The sequence below is a fragment of the Passer montanus genome, unplaced genomic scaffold (genome assembly GCF_014805655.1).
Source record: "Passer montanus isolate IOZ18808 unplaced genomic scaffold, ASM1480565v1 scaffold55, whole genome shotgun sequence".
Taxonomy (NCBI): domain Eukaryota; kingdom Metazoa; phylum Chordata; class Aves; order Passeriformes; family Passeridae; genus Passer; species Passer montanus.
This window is the reverse complement of record NW_024370485.1, coordinates 739,514-758,689: the sequence shown is the minus strand read 5'-3', so window position 1 is coordinate 758,689 and position 19,176 is coordinate 739,514. Positions and strand designations below refer to the sequence as shown.

The window sequence follows — 19,176 nt, the reverse complement described above, 5'->3', positions numbered from 1 at the left end:
AGGGTCTGATTTTTACTCACAGTCTTTCAACCTGCTCATGGCTGTTCTTCAGAGACAGCTCTATCACACTCTGCACCTCTTGGTACAGAGGGCAACCCCTCCACCTCTCCCTCCTTTCTGTGTCTTCTGAGCAGCTCACAGCCATTGGCAGTCACACTCCAGTCACACAGTTTGTCCCACCAAGTTTCAGTAATGGCAACAAGGTCATAACTTTCCAGCAGCGTGGTGGCATCCAGCCCCTCCTTTGGTTTGTTGCCCATTCTGTGTGCTTTGGTGTAAAGGCACCTTCCCAGAGGAGCACCCCTTAATTCCTTTGAGATTATTTCCCTGCTGGTATCCCTGCTGGCTTCTGTTACCTCAGAAGTCCCTGGCTCACCTCTGTAAGGCTCTAAGTGTGCTCCCCTGTGTCTGCTATCTCTTCAAGTCACCTGCAGAGGGACTCACTACCACCCTATCCCTCTAACCTTTTCATACCATCCTACAGCTTGCCAGGGAAGAACATGAAATTGTCCCACTCACATCTGGTTTAAGCAAGAAATTGTATTACCCAGGAAGGAATTTAGAAGGATTCACCCACAACCATAAACACCTTCAGTGGTACCTCTTTGATGCTTACTTGTGTCCCTTACTTGAGGGACAGTCAGGGAACATCTTTCACTACACTGATTGGTGTGATCTACTCCCCAGGAGGAAGCCATGGGACTTTGGAACTCACCTACACTGAGTTATTTAGTTTAAGGCCCATCTCACCAAACTAGGCAGGCTGCTGCCAAAGATTCTCTTACCATTTATAGACAGGTGGATCCCATCCATCTAACATGTTACAATCATTAAGGTACACCCACCCTAATATGTTACAATCATTAAAGCTCACACCATTGTCACAAAAGCCAAAACCTTCTCCATGGCACTGGCCTCAAAACCAGATATTCATAGGCACTATGTGTCTGCTTCTGTAATTTCTTGCTTTTGAACCCAGAATTGCAGAGGACTTGGAGCATGGTTTGAGTTTTTAATTTTTTTAACAGTTGTACTGTAAATTTGGTCTATGATTGGTAACTTAAAGCCCTGTGACCAACATCAAGAAGAGGCCCAAGGCTTGCATATTGCTTTCCAGGCCACCAAAATCCGAAATTTTTTGTTAGTCAAAGCATATCTTTGTCTGTACATTTATCTTTCAGAGCCTTTTCAATTTAAGCAAACTTCTGGGGTCCCAACCTATGCAGTCACGGGGAATAGGTTGAGCACATTGTTTGTCATGGGATAGTACTTAAGGATCACTGATTGAATTTTGCAGGAAATAAAAAGGCTTCCATGTGCATATGTTTTAATTCTGAGGAACTTCTGGGAATTAAGGCAACATTTTCACTAATAATTTTTAAGCTTTCTAGCATGAGATTTGTGCCAGTGCAGGACTTCACTGGATGGTGCTGGTTGAAGTCCCACTCTGGGTTCTTCTATGATTTTGGCAGCTGTGAAAGCACTTTCAAAAACAAAACCAAACTTCTGGATAGCAGCTTTTCCACATGACTGGATGAAGCCTTGGAAAGAAGAAGCAAGTATTTGGCTTCATTATTTGCATCACCAAAGCATGCTGCAGACTCTTTGGGATGTGCCTTTGTGTCCCGCAGAAGCAAACCCTGCATCTTTGGTAAGTCAGCATTGTTTTGGTGGCACCAGGCTCTCCTGTGCACCTTGGACAATATTCATGTCTCCATGGTGGGGGCAAGTCTAGAAAAACTGCTCTAGCCAGACTATAGGCATGGCCCTGTTGTGTCCAGCACATGTCCTACACACCTGAAGAAACTCTAAGCTCTGCTCTTACTGAAGCCTCTGGCTGGAGATTTTCCCAATCTCTTTTTCTTGCTGGGCTTGCTTGCAGCCTTAGTCTTGTTAGGATAGGTTTCCCCAGCCTTGCCTTGTCCCCATCCAGGACAAGTTTGGAAGGTGGTGGAAAGCTTCACCTTCAGCCCCTGGGCTTCTGCAGGGGAACCACAGGTGGCCCCTACGCAGAGGTTGAGTTTGTTGATCCACCTGGAAATGTGGCAGAAGATCAGGGAAAGAAATGAGGAAGGGCAAAAGAAAGGGCAAAAGTCTATGCCCATAAAGGCATAGATCTATGGATGATCACTTCAAATTAAGGCCAGGTAACCAGGGTAACCTCTGAGTGTCTCAATATTTGCCCTCCCCAGCCTGGGGCTGCTTTCCCTACACCCAGAAAGCCCAAGCAACTCCATCCTTTCACACAGATGAGTGCTACATCTCACCACTATAGGAAACTACCAAAAATGGCCAGTGTGCTGTGAGCTTGTGCCTTCATCAGAGGAGTCCAGCTGCCCCCCAGGCAGATCCCTGAGGCTGCTCCCCCCTTGTGGCACTCACCTGTGCAGTGGAAGGAGCTGGCAGTCACAGTGGAAAGGCACATCCTGCAGGTTGAGGATCTCCAGCCCCGTGAAGTTGCTCATGTTGGGTATGTTACTCATTTTGTTGCTCTCCAGGTATAGGCTTCTGATCTTGGGACCGAGGCCAGTGAAGGCATGGGGGGAAATCTGCAGTGGAAGAAGGGCAAGTCAGGTGATCAAGGCAGGGGAACAGATTGCAGATCTCTGCCCCTGCACTTCTGATCATCTTGGGGAGCCTGACAACCTGTCCTGAAGCTGGTGGCCCCACAAAAGAGCTGCTTTAAATAGGGAGGACTGTTAATTAATTCAAGCAGTTTCAATCACATTTTGGAACTCATTAGGCTCTTGTTCAGTCTTCTTAGAAAGAAGGTCACATGCAGGAGGTCTCAGAGTGATCCCTGGGTGCTGTTAAGATACACAGTTTTTATGAGGCTGCTGTTAACACCACTTCCTTGAGACAATGGAAATATTCAGGATAATAGCGGTGGAGAGGCCTGCAGGACAGCCTGTTATAAGAGAAGGAGAAATCTGGCCAGAGCTGGGGGAAGGAGGTGATTTAGGGAATGGTCTGGACCCCAGTGAAATTGGGTGTTGAAGGACTGGAAGGCATAAGTAAGCTTCTTCCAAGGGAGCCAGGAGCAAGGTGGAAGCAAGGGAATGTTACAGCTGGGCCTGAAAAAATCTGGCTTCCCAGCCAGGCTATGGAACATATGAAGGCTTGGGAATTTGAGGACGTCTGTTTGGGTGACCCTATAGGGGCCAGCAGCCCTGGGCAGTGTAACCTGTTACATGCCCTGTGGTGCCACTGCCCCTTGCGAGTCCCATAACACACTCACCCACTCCAGGCCCATGTTGTCCAGGTAGAGGTGCTGCAGGCTGGAGGCCACTGGCAGGAAGACACCGTCCCCCATGTGCTTGATGGGGTTTCGTGACAGCTTCAGCTCACTCAGGGCAGGCAGGCCCTGCAGGGCTGCTGTGGGCACCTCTGACAAGTGGTTTCCCTCCAACTGCAGCTTTTCCAGCATCTTTGTGGGAGCCAGGGCAGTTGGGGCAATGTGCCTGATGGCATTCCCAGCTAGGTAGAGCCAGCGGAGCCCCCTGGCACCAGCCAGGTCACCCTCCACCAGTTCCTCGATGGCATTGTGCTGCAGATGAAGGGAGATGAGGTTGGGCAAGAGCTGGAAGGTGCCTGCAGGCACACGGGTGAAGGCATTGTGGTCCAGGTCGAGGTAGGCCAGCTGCGGGGCCCCCTCAAAGGCAGCAGCCGCCAGGGTGGAGAGGTGGTTGTCGGTGAGGTACAGGTAGACCAGGCTCTCCAGCCCCCGGAGTGCCCCGGGGTGCAGCACCCTGATGCTGCACTTCTGCAGGTGGAGTGACACCAGCTCCTTGAGGCCAGGGAAGGCATCTGGTGGCACTGTCCTGAAGGGGTTTCTGCGCAGGTCCAGAAGGCGGGTGTCCTCAGGGAAGTCCCGAGGGATCTCCCGCAGGTCCCTATTCTCACAGGACCCATGATGGAAATCAGGGGAGCAGATACATCTCCGGGGACACTGCCTGCTGCCAGCTGAACTTGGCTGCTCTGGTGGTGTGGTGGGGCTGGGGGGTGGCCGGAGGTGACTGCATCTCATCTCAGGGGGCTTCAGGGAGTTGAGGGATCGGCCACGGAGGGCAGGGGGTGCAGCACAGGCACCCTCAGCCTGCACTCGTGCCTTTGCCAGCCACTTGTGGAAGGGGCGCAGGAGGCAGGAGCAGAGAAGAGGGTTCCCTTCCAGGCTGACCCTTACCAGCCTCCCTGCCCCAGCCAGGGGTGGCAGCCCCTCCAGCTGGTTTTCCCGGAGGTCCAGAACACGGAGCTGGGGACTGCGGGCAAAGGCGTCGGGTGCCACATCCTGGAGGGAGGCATGGTCCAGGAAGAGGTGCTTCAGCGAGGCCATGGCCAGGGCTTCCTCGGCCACGTAGGTGATAGGGTTGTGGCCCAGGTCTAGCCGGGTAGCCCCATCCAACCTGGCCAGGGCCTCGCCAGGCAGTGCCTGCAGCTCATTGTGGTCCAGGCTCAGCCTGCGCAGGGCAGGCAGAGCAGCAAAGGCCTCACTGCCCAGCACATGGAGGGCATTGTGAGACAGCCGGAGCCATCTAAGAGCCTGCAGACCCTGGAAGACCATGTCTGGGAGGTAGACCAAAGCATTTGCCCTCAGGTCGAGGACAGTGAGGGACCCCAGATGGCCGAAAGCACCCGGCTGTATCTCCTCAATGCGATTCCCCTCCAGAATGAGCTGCTGGAGGGAGAAGAGCCCATCCAGGGACTCCTGGTAAAGGATGGCTATGCCGTTGGAGGCCAGGTTGAGGTAGACAAGCCTCCCCAGACCCCGGAAAGCCCCTTCCTCCAGCCTCTCCACCTTGCAACGCTGCAGGTCTAAGTGTGTCAGGTAGGGGGTAGCAAGGAAGGCTCTCGCTGGGATGACCATGAAACTGTTGCCCCGAAGGTCTAGTTTTCTGGTGAGCTGTCAGTCACACAAATAAAACACCAAATTACCCTAAGACTGCCATACCTATCTTCTGTCCCCATCCCTTGACCTTTCGTGCCCTTTCCCACCTCTGGGATGGTGTCAGGGATGGCAGTCAGGCTCCCATTGAGACACAGGACATGGGCACGGAGGTTATCGCAGACACAGCGTGCAGGGCAGCGGGCAGCAGCCGTTGTCCCCAAGGCTGCTGTGAGCAGGAGGAGCCCCCAGGATGGCCCCATATTGCAGGGCACCTGTGGCTGGGGAGAGACAGATGTAAGGCCAGGAGAGAGGCGAGGTTCCCATGCATCCCCAAACAGCATGGCCTGCTTGGAACCCCACGTGCCAAGAGGGCTGCTGCTGTCACCTAGTGGGTCAGGTCTCACTTTCTCTTGCTCTCACACTATGATTTCACAAGTTATAAATGAGGAAGAGTGGAAAAAAGAGAGGAGGAATTCTTGGGACTGAAAAGTGAAGGTCACAGCTAGCAGGTCACTCACAAGGAGCTGGCTTGAAACAGACACCCACCCCACCTCTGCATTTTCTTCAAATATCACTAACTTAAGATTGCCTTGGTCTGTGCAAGCTATCAGTATCTCTCCTACAATTCTTTTTGTCAGGCAAGCAGATGTAGCCATCCAGAGAATGTGATCACACAGGCTTCTGAGCTGCTACCCTTCTTTAAGTGGCAGATGTCCCATGTCTCCACCATCCTGGTAATCTGCTTCCCACTCTGCAAGCTCCCTGCTTCCCTCCTAAGCTGTTCATAGCAGTGTCTGGAATAGAACTCCACTGTTTAGCTGCAGGAAGAAGAGGTTGGTTTTGGCTGGGCAGGAGTGAGCCCCTGGGGTGAAGGTATCAGAGAGAGGCCAAGGCAGGGAGAAACACAGGGGAGGCAGCAGGCTGCAGGTATGACCAATACATCCTGCTAGGCTCCGAGACAGCCTCAGTAGGGTCTGCAAGGCTTAGATTTGTGGAGCCACTGTAGTGCACAGCCCCATGCCCACTGTAGCTTGTTGTCCCCTGTGGTCCCATATACCAACACTGCTCTCCTGCTGTCACCCGATCTAGTCCTGCTGCAGCCCACACACACACACAGGGGCAGCCCTTTCCTGCACACCCATTGCCCAGTGCCACCAATGTCATGTCACTAAACTCAGTCCCCATGCTGTGCCTGGAGCACTGCCACATGCCAGCCATCATGGCATCACTCCCTCCCTCACACCTGGAGGTTCACACACCCAGAGTTTGGAGTACCTGGACTTCAAGATGTGTTGAAGAGAGGAAAGTGTCCCATACCCTGTCAGGCAGCTGCCGAGCTCCTGCACTGCTGTTTGCTCTCCTTGCAGAAGTGAGAACTGAATGGGCCCCGTTGTGTTGCTTTCCCAGCAGCTCTCACCGGGCAGAGCCACAAACGTGGGAGGAGGAAAACGACGGGGGGAGGAAGGGTAAGCCACCCCTGGAGAGAGGGCAGCAACCCAGACATTACCTCCCCCTCGATTCACCGGGGGCTGAGAGCACCAACCCGGCAAAGCCCATGTGGGGTTTGCATTCACTGTTTCCAGGCTCTGCCTTCATTTTCCAGGCTGTGTTAGTCACAGGAGCTACAGAGCTGCAGGGCAGAAAGATGACATCCAGCCAAATTCAAAGATGAATTGCAATGGCAGTTGTAAGCCTGAGCAAAAGGAGAGGCAGCTGACCAGTCCTGCCACGTTTACAGCCCTCCACTCCTGATTTTACTTTTTTGCTTGTTTAGAAGAGGCTGGATTGGCATTGCCTGCATGATGCATCATTAGCTTACAGATGGACATGGAGGCATTCATTTTCCTCCCAGACTGTTGTTTTACCCTCCCAGGGAACAGGAATAGATCTGCAGCCTTACAAAAATATTAGAAGATTTAATACTAGTATCTTGTTCCACTTCAAGCCCTTCTCCTATGCAGCAGCCTCGATAGAAGCTGAAGCAGGTGAGATCATTGGTGGGTAAATAAGCAAAATAAGAGGCTGGGGTGAGGCTGGAGAAGGGCCAGATGTGACGTTCAGTGCCTGGTACAGAACCTTACCCTCTCCATGGTTCTCCAGCAGAGTCCAGGCCACCACCAGGGCGGTTTTGCTGTACAGGCTGCTGGCAAGCCATGGAAGGGGGCTCCTGGCCACAGTCAATGATGGAAGGGACAGGCAGAGAGGAGCAGTGGGGCTGACAGCAGCCAGAGTGGAAGTTCAGGTGTGCTACCTTCACGTCCCATGCCCCATCAGGGAGAGCAAAGAGCGGCTGTCTGACAGCAGCAATCTCAGCTGCCAGAACCAGTATGTCCCAGTAGAGACACTGGCTTCTTCCAAGACCTGCCACACATCCCTGCTTCTCTTACCTCACCGTTCAACATGAGTTGAAGCTGCACCTGCTCTTGCTCACTTACCTCGTTGTCCCACAGCTTCTGCCAATGGACAATGACACACTCAGGCCTGAGAAGCTCCAGCTCCTGTGCCTGAAGGGAACCGTGACCCAACAGCCCCACAGGCTCAGCCTCCAGCTACCCAGTCCCAAATATTTGCCAATATTTTTTGCTTGGCTAAGTTATATTAACATTAATAGAATAATTTTTTTGCTTGTTTTAATATAATCACTTCAGTCTTTGTTCAGAACAGTGCATTACACTGCGCTGGTTTTTATAGTGCCTTTATTGTGTAGCAAACAATTTTGATTAAGATACTTTTGTCTAGTTATTATCATAATAAATTATATAAATTTATATGAATATATTTGGTTTGCAATCCTTTATCCTGAAGGACAAAATTGTGTAAAGGTTCACTTCTATAAAATCTTCTAGATTTGCCTTTGTCTGTTGACAGATCTGGGGCTGAGACCAGGTTCCTCTGTGAGGAATTTAGAAAGCAAGGGGGTCATTTTTGCACCTCATGACTGAGCAGGAGGGCTTTTCTAGCAGATTTTTTCTGCAGCTCCCATTCTGCCTGTGACAGTACCCTTCTAAAGTATCACAGGTTTTCAGCTAAAAATGTCACCTCTTTCCCTTCTAAGTTATCTCATATTTTTTGTCAAATATGCTGACCCACAATGCTGTGTTACGAACCAATGTCTGTGAAAACCTCCAATCACTTGTTTTTAAATTTTTAAAAGTTTAATAGTAATAAAATTGTTATAAAAATACTAATAAAATCATGGTAATAAAAATGTGGACAATTAGGATTAGGACAATACAAGACAATAAAAACAAAGACGTACGGACAGTCTGGGTACCTTTTTCTAGGCAAAATAAGCCTGAAAAAGGACACATGTTAACAGAGGACTAACCTTTAAAAGCAATAGCCTGTTGCATATTCATACATCTCATACAAGATGCATAAATTCCATTCAAACAAAGGATTCTGTCTGGTCAGTGTCAACTTCTTCCTCTGAATCCTGACAGCATCTTCAGGGATGAGCAGGGAAGGAGTTAGTTTCTTCTGAGAAGGGAGCAATAAATACTTTTTCTCTGAAAGACTGAGCTGTCCTGTGGCTGCTATCTCAGTGCAAGTACCCTATTCCTCTCTTAAAAAGTATCTTACATAGCATAGTTTCTATTTTAACATTATGTTATAACCTAAAATTATATTTAACACACTACTTAACAAAATTAATACAACACAACTTTCTAAACATAACACGTATAATATGCATTTTAATATTTGCAAAAAGCCAATCATAAAATACACATTTTTCACACTCTCCCCCTCAGAAATGCCCAATTTTCCTCCCTAAATTAGTCCAAATTCACCTGTCAAAAAGTGCTAATTTGTTTCATGTAATTTATCTCAGTTTTCTGGCAAGAAAGTGGCTTTGGACACCCCAAAAGATTACCTCTTGATTTTCCCTCCAAAACATCCCCTAGCTGTATCCTATGGGTCACCTAAGATTTTATCTCAAAAATATTATTAGTGTCCCATACAGATTACCTCAAGTTTTCCCTCCAAAATGTCCCCTACCAGTTCTGCACCCAAAATATCCATTCTGTCCCCCACAGATTCCTTCAGATTTCCCCTCCAAAATATCTCTTACAGATCACCTCAGATTTTGCTTCTAAAATGTTCTATGCCATAGAGATTACTTCACACTTTCATTCACTCCTTGCAGATTACCTGAGATTTCAGCCCAGTGATATTCCTTCAGGCCCTTTAAAAGGACCTCATGTTCGATCACAAAAAAAGGAGGGAGGTGGACACAGCGGGTCTGGGTTTCCGCTGTTATAAATGAGAAGCCTGACTAGGCCAATATTCAAGCAGCAATCACTTTATTAATTAATATGGTAAAGTATGAGCACTACAGCGCTGGGTACAGTGGGGGAAGTTTTCCTCCAGCTGCACACCCATAGCTGGGGCTGACAGATATTTATTAAGGGTACTCATAAGCTTTCTCAGCAGTTTCTATTCCCAATTTTTACGTCACAATTCCATACACTATTGTGATTTAGTTTTTCTCAGGATGTATCCCAGAAAGGAGTATCCCCAGATGGTGGGGTCCGGCTTCGGAAAGAAGAAAGCAATCTCCCAGCTGGTGAGGTCCAGATTCCAGATGGGGGTCCACCTTTTAATTGCAAGGACTATAAATCTCATACCAGTGATGTCCAGCTTCCCTTGGTCGAAACTATCAGTCCTTGGGTTGATGTTCATCTTCCTTTCTCAAGCTGCTTTTCACTGTTTCGTTAAGGCATCGAGATAAGCATGTTTCCTTTTGATATATTCTAAAGCTATAGTTTCAAAGATCCTTACTACAAGCAATATTCTAAAATTATACCTCAAAAGGTTATTATTGGAAAACTCTTTTTAGCTAGAAGCAGAAGGTTCCTGTCAAACAGCAACATCCTTAAAGCTTTAAGTCGAATGCTCCTAAATCAACTTAAGACTTATAAAGGTTAATTGCAAACAAAGGATAGGTTCAAAGGCCTTCTTCCATGCTTTACTCCCTCAGTTATTTATTAGAATTCATCTTCACAGCTGTCCCACGGTGGGTTTCCGCACACAGCACAGCCACAGACGCACACGCTGCCGGTGTGCGCCCGGCCCGAGCCGCAGCCCCGCGCCTCACGCGGCTGAGGGCAGCGCCGGGGCGGGGCCGCCGCGCCTGCGCGGGAAGCGCGGCCCCGCCGAGCCAATCAGGGGGCGGCGGCCGCAGGACGGCAGCGCGCGCGCGCTCCCGTGTCCCCCTCAGGGCGCGCTCCCGTGTCCCTCAGGGCGCAGCCGGGTCCCCCTCAGCGGCACCGGGCGCGCCCGCATCTCCCTCAGCGATCCGCACCCCTCAGTGGCGTGCAGGGCATCTGCCACCGCCTCAGTTAGGTGCAGGGTGCCCGTGTGCCTCTCAGAGATCCTCACGGCTCCTCAGGGGCAGCTCCCCCTCAAATCACCTTTGTGTCCCCTCAGCAACGCGCAGGGCACGCACCATTCCTTCAGGGACCCTCGCGGCCTCTCAGCAGCACACAGAGCATTTGCCACCCCCTCAGTGACCCTTATGTCACCTCAGAGGAACACGGGGCACCTGCCTCCCCTCAAATGACCCTCATATTCCTCCTCAGAGGAACACAAGTGGCATCTGAATCCTAAACGGTATGTAACAAAAGGTTAACCACCAGCAATATTGTAACAAGATGTGCAGGTAGAACAAGCGAGATAGCAAAGCCAGTGAGAGACCAAGTGCCATCAAGAGCAAGACAGCAAGTTCCAACTGAACTTCCGAAAGGCAAAATTAGCTAAAATCAAATTAGATGGACCAAAAAGAAGCACCAGGCATGTGCTGTAGAGGTAAAAGGTTCAAACATGAGGAAGGCTACAGGAATTTTCATCAAAACTTCATCAAAATTTTCATCCACCAGAAGACACATGACCACCACAGAACAAACTGATGCATTCACAAAAGCAACAAACTGATGACACAGCTTTATGCAAATATGAGCATGCTAATGATATCGTGAAATTGTGATGTTGCATGGAAGGACTTTTAAAATGTAACTGAAGGCTAAAGAAGACTGAGTGGGGTTTTGGCAGAGAGATCCACCTCACTCCCAGCACTGAATAAACAAATACCTGCTCTGTAGCCTTCTGACAACAAAATTTTATTTTCTTGCACAGTTTTGGGCTTCACATTTACCTCCCCTCAGTGACACTCATGGGCCCTCAGCAGCATGTGTGGAATCAGCCATTCCTTCAGTGACCTTTTATGCCCTCAGTGACACATGGGGCACCTGCCACTCACTCAGGGACAGTGAGACTCATATTCCCTCACTGACCCCCACATCCCCTCAGCATCACAAGGGGCACCCACCTCTCCCTCAGTGTTCATTGTGGTCCCTACGGATTACCTCAGGTTTTCCTTCCAAAATGTTCTCTTCCATTGAGAATACTTCCGATTTTCCCTTCTTAATGTCCCCATCTGCACTTATTCATTACCTCTCATTTAGGCCCCAAAATGCCACCTACTGATTACCTCCGATTTTACCTCCAAAATATCCATTTTGTCCCCTACTGATTTTCCTCAGATTTCCCCTCACAAATTTTCCTATTTGTCCCATACAGATTACCTCAGATTTGCCTCAAAAATATTCATTCAGTCCCTTGCAGATTACCTGAGATTTTACCTCAAAAATTTCTTTCCAGCCCCTAAAAATTACCTCAGGTTTTATCACAAAATTTTCTCTGCCTGTCCTCTCTGAGTTACCTCAGACTTTCCCCACCTTTTCCCACAAACAATTTTCCCCTGTAGAGATCTCCTCAAATTTTCCCACCAAAAATGTCCTCCACAGATTACTGCATCTTTTGTTGCCACAGTCCAGTGGGAATAAAACTCCTCAACTTTACCCCTAAACAGTTCATTCCTCCCCTCTGAAGTTCTTGCTGTTGCCTCTTGAGTTACTTCAGCATTTACCCTCACAAACTGAAACCCCCTGCAGTCCTGTGACAGTGCAGGTCCATTCATTTTTTACCATAAAATCCCTGTTCTTGGTTTTTCAATTGTCCAAAACAGTGTGACATTTTTTACAGTTCTTTCATTCCCACTCCACAGGTTTCCAGTCCCTGTTTTATGTATCCATTCCAACTGTGCATCACAGTTTTATTCTCTTCCTACCATCTGTCTTCCCCATTATCCTGTCATATTTTCTCCCCTTAGCATTCAAGTAATCTTCTTCCAGCTTGCTCTGTTCTTTCTTATGAACATCCCCAATCACATCCAAAGCTTTACTTTCCTCTTCTTGAAAATAAAGCACTTAACCCTTCTGGATGCTCTCTGGACAAACTCAGTTTGGGAACAGGCTGGTAGCACTTTGACCCTCAGTCTAAATGACAGCCTGTAGCACTCAGGTGACGCCAGAACCTTACCTTAGTGTTCTGCCATTCCCAGGACTGGAGATCTCAGTCAATATATTCAGGATATTTAACGACTAAATTACAAATCCATTACAAATGTGCAATTATTATTTTTTGTTTAAGGCTGTAAATGTAAACACTTTTGTACAGTTTTGGTACAGGAAGAGAAAGAGTATCCATCTGAAACAAAGCCTACCACCTTCTTCCCCCTGATAATTTTTAGCTCTCACTGCAGATTTTGGGAAATTTAGAGACAGGTTTGCCATAGGGCTTTGAAGGCTTTTTTGTACCTCAAGAGCACTGTTTAACAGCCTCACCTCTAGGATGGCTCTGTGCCCAGAGAATCTGCCAGAGAGCCGAGCCCCGTGGAGACAAAGGCAAACCCTCACACAGCTTCAGAGCTGCTGCGAGAGCAGAATCTGATGCACTGACTTGCTCCCCAGACAGCACCCACTGGGAGGTGCCTGCCTGGCCGATTCCTGTGGTGTTTCCATCTCCAACTGAGGTGAAGTCTGGTGCCAGGAGTCCTGGGCTGGTTTCCTTGACAACCAGAAGAAATGCACAACTGAGATGCACATGACTTTTCAGGTGCTATTTTAACTCCTGTGAAACAATGAGCTGCCCCACCAGAACTGAGATAAATAAAACCAAGGTGTACAGCCAAATGGTGAACAGCATTTATGTTCAAGGACAAATTTGAGCTGAGCCTGAAATCTGCCATGAAGCAAACCCTCAAGAGAGCTGGAAATATTTCCCCTATTCAATAGAGCAGAGATCTTGCAAGATTATCTACTTGTGTTATTTAATAACCTTTAGATTAGAAGTTTCAAGAAATGGAAGGTATTTCCATGGGATATATAGATAAATCTAACATTGAATTAATTTTAATGTCTCTATTAAATCCGAAGGCTTCAAATTTCAAATTTTATTGCCAACAATGCACTGTTCATCAGAAGCACTAGGGGCATTTATTGAAATCAGAACATATTTTGAAATTATTTTAACAAGACAGTGTAAATTTTAAGCCAAATCATACAACATCAATAGGAAGAACAGCATATTATTACTCATTGTTTGTATGTAAACATGGTCACACATTTTCTATGGACAGTAAATTCACTGAAAAATTCATATTTTCATCAATTCAAGTTATACTAAGAAGCATTTTTAGCTCCATTATGGCCAATATATTTTTCAAGGAAGAATTCCATTATAAAATATCGAAATACAAAGGAATTTCAAAAGAAAATGTTATTTTGGGTTTGATAGTTTTGGCATTTTGTTTAACAAATTAGCTACTCTTTAAGGGAAAACTAAAAAAAAGAGAGAGACAGAGAGAGACCCCCAAGAAGTATCACGTACAATACATTGACAAGTAGTGTTAAAACCGAAAATATGCTGGGGATTTTTTTTTGCTTTTGTTTTTAGCCCTTTTAGATGGAAGACCAAAATATTATCACTCCAGTTGAACAGTTTTATTTTTCAGTTTAGTAAACAGTCAGAACCATCCATTTCCCTGCTTTGTGCTTGGGAGGAATAGGCACATGTGAGGAAGGCAAGGAGAAATTGAAGGAGATGCTGTGGATCAAATAAGCAAAGTAGAGGGAGTAAAGGAAGGACTTATCAAAGGTGACAAACCAGATGACAAATGTAAATGTTTTCAAACTCTATCTGCTGACATCAGGATACCTCATAATCACTTCCTTTCAGACCTGTCTGATAACTCCACTCTTTCTTTCATTAATTCCTTTTCACCGAGCTAATAGGGAATTACTTTGTTTAATAATTCTCTAAAGATCCTTCTAATATCCTAATAAGGCAGTTTTATTGCACTAATAATATTGCATTCACCAATATAATTAAATGGTAATGTTTTCTGCAGTAGGCCATGTCCCTAGCAATGGGGTATGCAACATCCTAATCCACAGGCAATATTGACAAAATGAACTTGTCCTTTCCCAGAGCTAAGTATCAGTCAGTGGAAAATCATCAAATAGATGGCTTATGCTGAGAGAATATTTAACATCCCAAGAAAAAAAAAGAGAAGAACCCTGATCACTGACTTCCTCTGGAGTAAAATTCCCCATGCTTGGGGTTTTGCAATAGCTTATATCCTCATTTGGTTGTAGGTGCAGCCTCAGGAAAGGAAATTTTTCTCAAAAAACCAAAAACTTCCCTTCTTCATGAAAAGAATATCATAGATGCAGACTCTGAACCAAGGTGTCAAGGATGACTTCTGCTTAAAAGACAGAACTCACTGATGCAGCATCAGAAAAATCTTGCAGATAACTTAATCATCTGTTCTTTTACCTACATTTCATAGCACTAATTAAACATATAATGTAGAAGTCACCTTTAATTTTCTGGCATTTTGGAAATGTTTTAGGACAAATCAAATTGTCTGTTTAGTCTGGTTTAGAGCAGGTTACTGAAGCAGGCACTGGCTCAAACCCTGACAAAGTGCACTGCCACATAGCATCCTGAAACAAGCACTGAGAGGTCCCACAAAAACCCTTCTATTTCAATTTCTGTGGATCCCAGAGAGAAGTTAATATGTGATTTTCTCTCAGAGTTAGGGCCCTCCATTCATTTCCAGAATGAAAGGTTCTCTAAGCTTTTAATGTAGGTCAGACCCAACTCTTCACAGTGTATTCAACCAAGATACTGCTATGAAGCTTCCCTTTAAAATATTCTCATTTCCCAAGCCAAGACCCCTGTCTTAGCACTGTAATTATAAACTGCAAGTTCCAAAATTAGCAAATGTTAAAGGTGGGAAAGGATCGAAGCACACACCCATGATTCATTATTTGTTGAGTGAGGTCCAACATTGGATGGGAAAACTAACAAGCCCTTTATGCTTTGAGCTGACTCAACAAAATGCATGGGAAAGGCAGTTTTCATTGGATGCACAGCAAGCAGAGCTCCCACTCCAAAGGCAAAGGTGTTCCTCTTGCATTAGTGTGGAACTCTGGTGGTTTCAGCTGGCGAGGGACCTCTGCCAGCTCTCTGCAGGGAGAGACACTGCAAGTGCAGGCATCAGGTGTGCAGAGAACTCAAGTGTCTGGCAGAGACAAAAGCAACAATTTCACAGAAACAAGAAAACTTCTGTACATTGGAAACTGAAACATTGTAGTATTTTCTAATTTAAGACAGCAGTTCTTTCATAGCAGAAGAGAAGAATTCAGGCAAAATCTAACAATATATTCTGAGAAAAGCTGCTAGACGTGATGGAGGCTGTTTCCTAATCCAGAAGTGAGATTTCCTAATCTGAAGACCTTCCTTCTTCCACAGTAAACAGGCTTTGTTAAAACAAGGGGAATGCATTAATTTCATGTTTTCCTTTCTTGCTGCTTGACTGCACTCCTTTGCTTTTATCATGAGCAGTAATTCCCCCTCACACACCCCCTGCTTACATTACTATAGTAGGGCTTGAGTGCTGTTCAGCATGGAAATAGCATCAGATATCTTGATATTTTACCAGGGTCAGTAATTGTAGTCAAAGGACACTTTATTTGCATTTCAGGTAGTAAAGTACTAGTTTTTCCTCTTTATACTTGAGGGGAATTTTAAAATCCTTAGAACAAGCTCAGCTTTTGTGTTGCTCAGGAGATCTGAACTGTGTTTAAAAAAAACCAGACAACCCAACATTTAAAATCTTCAAGTGTCCAAGTCATACCTGTCCTGTCAGGGCTGGGGCTCAGCACAGAGAGCAGGAGGCTCCATAAAGGAGCCATTGTGTGGGGAGCAGTAGGACACAGTCCTGCATTTTTGGAGGATTGACTTTTCTCTCAGTTTTTTAACCAAGTTTTGTCTCAGAGCACCAGGGTCAAATATCCCAGCTCACCTTTGCCTTTCAAGTGCATCCTTCACTTGATTGTCAACATAATCCATCCTTCTGTAAAGACACTCCAGGCTTTGTTTTGTTAATGAGATCACCTTCTCTTCACTCACCACCCTCGCTGCCTTGACCTGGGCTGCTTTTTCAAGCTACCAGACTGATTTTAGTGCCATTTTTGTTGTTAATTTTCTCTTTCTCAGCATAAGAACAATGACTAAATAAAGCTATGTTTTTAAAAAGTTTAACTTTTGTGTCTTGCCAAATTACCAGTTTCTGGAGGCATCTTGGAACTTTAAAAGGAATAAAAGAAAAAAAAAAGAGGAATTACTCACTTAACACAGCTTTGTTTAAAAGCCTTGCCTTGGCACCCCTATCCCCCCTTGAACCTTCCAGCAGGGAGAACGAGGATGTTTTGGCCTTGTTTCACTTAAGAATATGCCTAATTTCATCACAGTCAGCAAAATGCTTAAGCACATGCTGTGCTTTGTCTTTTATTTTCTTTTTAAATTGGCCTCTTTAACTTTGTTAGCTCTTTACTCCTTTTCAGAAAGTAGAGGGATTTACAAGTGGTTTCATATCCCTCAGAGTTCTGTCAAAACAGAAACGAGATTTTTATTTGTCCTGAAAGTGGAAAAAGTCCAAGCAAAACAAACAACATAAATACACTACTTTTTCTGAGGAGAAAGATTTTCAGGAGATCACAACCTTTCCTAGAGCAGCTGGCACAGTGGGAGAAAAAAAACATGATCAAGATTTCCAGCCTGCAAACCCTTCTTCAGCTCCAATACAGAAGCTCTGTAGAGCACAAGGAGTTTTTCAGTTGAGTTTTACTGCACCAAGCATTGAAACAGATCCTGTAATACCTTGGGAGCCCCAGGGTGTCCCATGGATATTTTGTGAGTGCAGGAGCTTCAGTCCTTCTCTCCCACATTACTGGAGCAAGTCCTGCAGTTCCTTTTTTCCCTATTATTTTGGCGGTTTTTTCCCTTTCCCTCCCTCCCTTTTACTAGAAAGACAGCTCTTATGCCTTCCCTTGAACATTTTATAATAATTTTACAAATTTGTACTTTGGGCCAAACTCGTATCATAACTAATTCCTCCTTGCTTGCCTTGAAAAAATGAGTCATAACTGGGACATACAAGCACCCGGTTTCCCTGAGAAAATACAAATTTTAGGTAGCTGCTGCTAATTTCATGTCCTAAAATGCAACCCTTATCAGATTCACTTCTGTTAGAACAAATGACTGAAAATGGGCTTTTATCTGAATCTTATCCTAACTCCCAGGCCAGCCCCAATTTTGTACCACCTCATTTAAATCCACACAGGCCAAGAGATGCCAGTGGGAAAGAGACCAAGCACAAGAGTGGGACTTTCTGAATTCTCATATGTGATTGAAGTTATTTTATTTAAGTTTTCAAAATACTTGGTCACAATGTATAAAACAAACCTGGCATTTAAAGTACGAGAGCCTTCCACATGGGCAGATTTCCTGAAGCTGACATAAGAATACACCATCTCTCAAATCCAGCCTCAATTTCAAGCCTCTTTTCCTCCCCCATTTCAATTCACTATTTGTAAGTTTTTTTAATGTAGTATTTAATTTCTAATTGTGGACACTCTGTTGGTTAAAGCTAATTCTGTTGTTTTACTGCAATATGAGTTGATGCTGACATAATTATATAAAATGTGAGGAACAAAAAATACCATGAAAAAATAAAAGCTGTAGTAAAAGGGATGAGGCAACATAAATATCTGTAGAAGACAGATTTAACCTTTATCTCCATGGCTGTGATAGCAACATTGGTCATAAATCTCACCTATGAAATTGTTAATAAACTAAAGCCTTTGTCGATGGTTTGAGCTAATTAATTAAGGAGCAAGTGAACTGATGAGGTGAATGAAGCACCTCTAAAACTAAGCTACAGGTCCATGACAGAATAACCATTTGACTTGCTACTCCTCTCTGTGTAATAAAGAACAGCTGGCCCTGCCAAGGATCACAACAATGGATTGGTAACATTTTAAACAATGCCAAAACACAGCTGCAACTCAGAGCAGGGTGGATGGAAGGTGCTCCAAACTTAAAGAAGGAAGTTATTCTTTGCTCAAGCAAAGCATTCTTTGCTCAAGGATGAAACAAAGACTTCTATGAGGAGGAGAATTCCCATAAAGAATTATAGGAAGGAGAACAGAGCAGTTCTGGGCCTCTGTATCAGGGAGACATGGGTCTGTCACTTTGGCACTAATTTAGGCTCTCCAGGGACTTTCCAGAGGTTCTGAGAGCTATGGAATCACAGGTGACAATGGTCAGGGTCCCACATCCCCCCATCAATTTGCATCATTTGTACACTTTGTATTAAAAAAATGAAGGGAATTAAAAAATATAATTAAAGAATGATGAAAAAAAAATGAAACCCAGAGATAAAAGCCAAATAAGATTTGATGTCTCCTGCAATAAAAGATATGCGGTCATTGGATTTTGTAATGAAAGAAACTTGCTCTGAACCTGAGAATTCTTTGGTTATAAGGATATTTCCAACAGCACTGAAGGACAATGCCAGCTTAAAGATTAGCCAATAAACATATTCTAAATATCAATTGTCAGTGCAATAAGTATGTGGTGTCACTGTCATAACAATATGAAAACAGAATAAAATTATATTGTTCTACAGCAGAAGATGCAAACTCAATGGAAATATGAACTATAGTTACCAAATGACAATAACCTAAAAAATCAGACCAAATTAATAGCAGATGGTGGCAGAAATATTGAAGTGTGGATAAATAGTCTCGTATCTTCTTAGCCAATCCCAAATTTAGAGATTTGTGACTTGATACCAGAACAAAATTTGTTTAAATTTCAATTATTAGTATTATGGACAAGAGATGTTCTGAATTATTGAAATTTGACCAAGCCAGGCACCTGCTTATGCAGCCAATAAATACATTTCATCACTATGGTTGCAAAAACAAATGCTGACTAGCAAAATGCAGCTAAGTGATATAAAAAGATTGAGAAATAGAATGAGACACAGTCTGAATTGCATTAACCTCCAGAGTGCTTGAGCAAAAGTGGATTTAACT

General features: G+C 45.2%; 1 protein-coding gene across 2 annotated transcripts; it reads right to left on the bottom strand.

Moving 5' to 3' along the window:
* Nucleotides 1-148: 148 nt before the first annotated feature.
* CHADL (chondroadherin like) lies at nt 149-7,926 on the bottom strand. 2 transcript variants are annotated; one of them, XM_039725605.1, is made up of 5 exons: nt 6,161-7,926; nt 4,993-5,163; nt 3,239-4,900; nt 2,383-2,549; nt 149-2,034 (listed from the first exon to the last, which is right to left on the bottom strand). In XM_039725605.1, exons 2-5 carry the CDS (start codon nt 5,143-5,145, stop codon nt 1,809-1,811), a joined length of 2,208 nt encoding a protein of 735 aa, XP_039581539.1. In that variant the 5' UTR covers nt 5,146-5,163; nt 6,161-7,926; the 3' UTR covers nt 149-1,808. The 2 variants fall into 2 exon arrangements, with proteins under 2 accessions (XP_039581539.1, XP_039581538.1); XM_039725604.1 differs by having other exon boundaries at nt 4,993-7,926.
* Between the last annotated feature and the right edge of the window lie 11,250 nt (nt 7,927-19,176).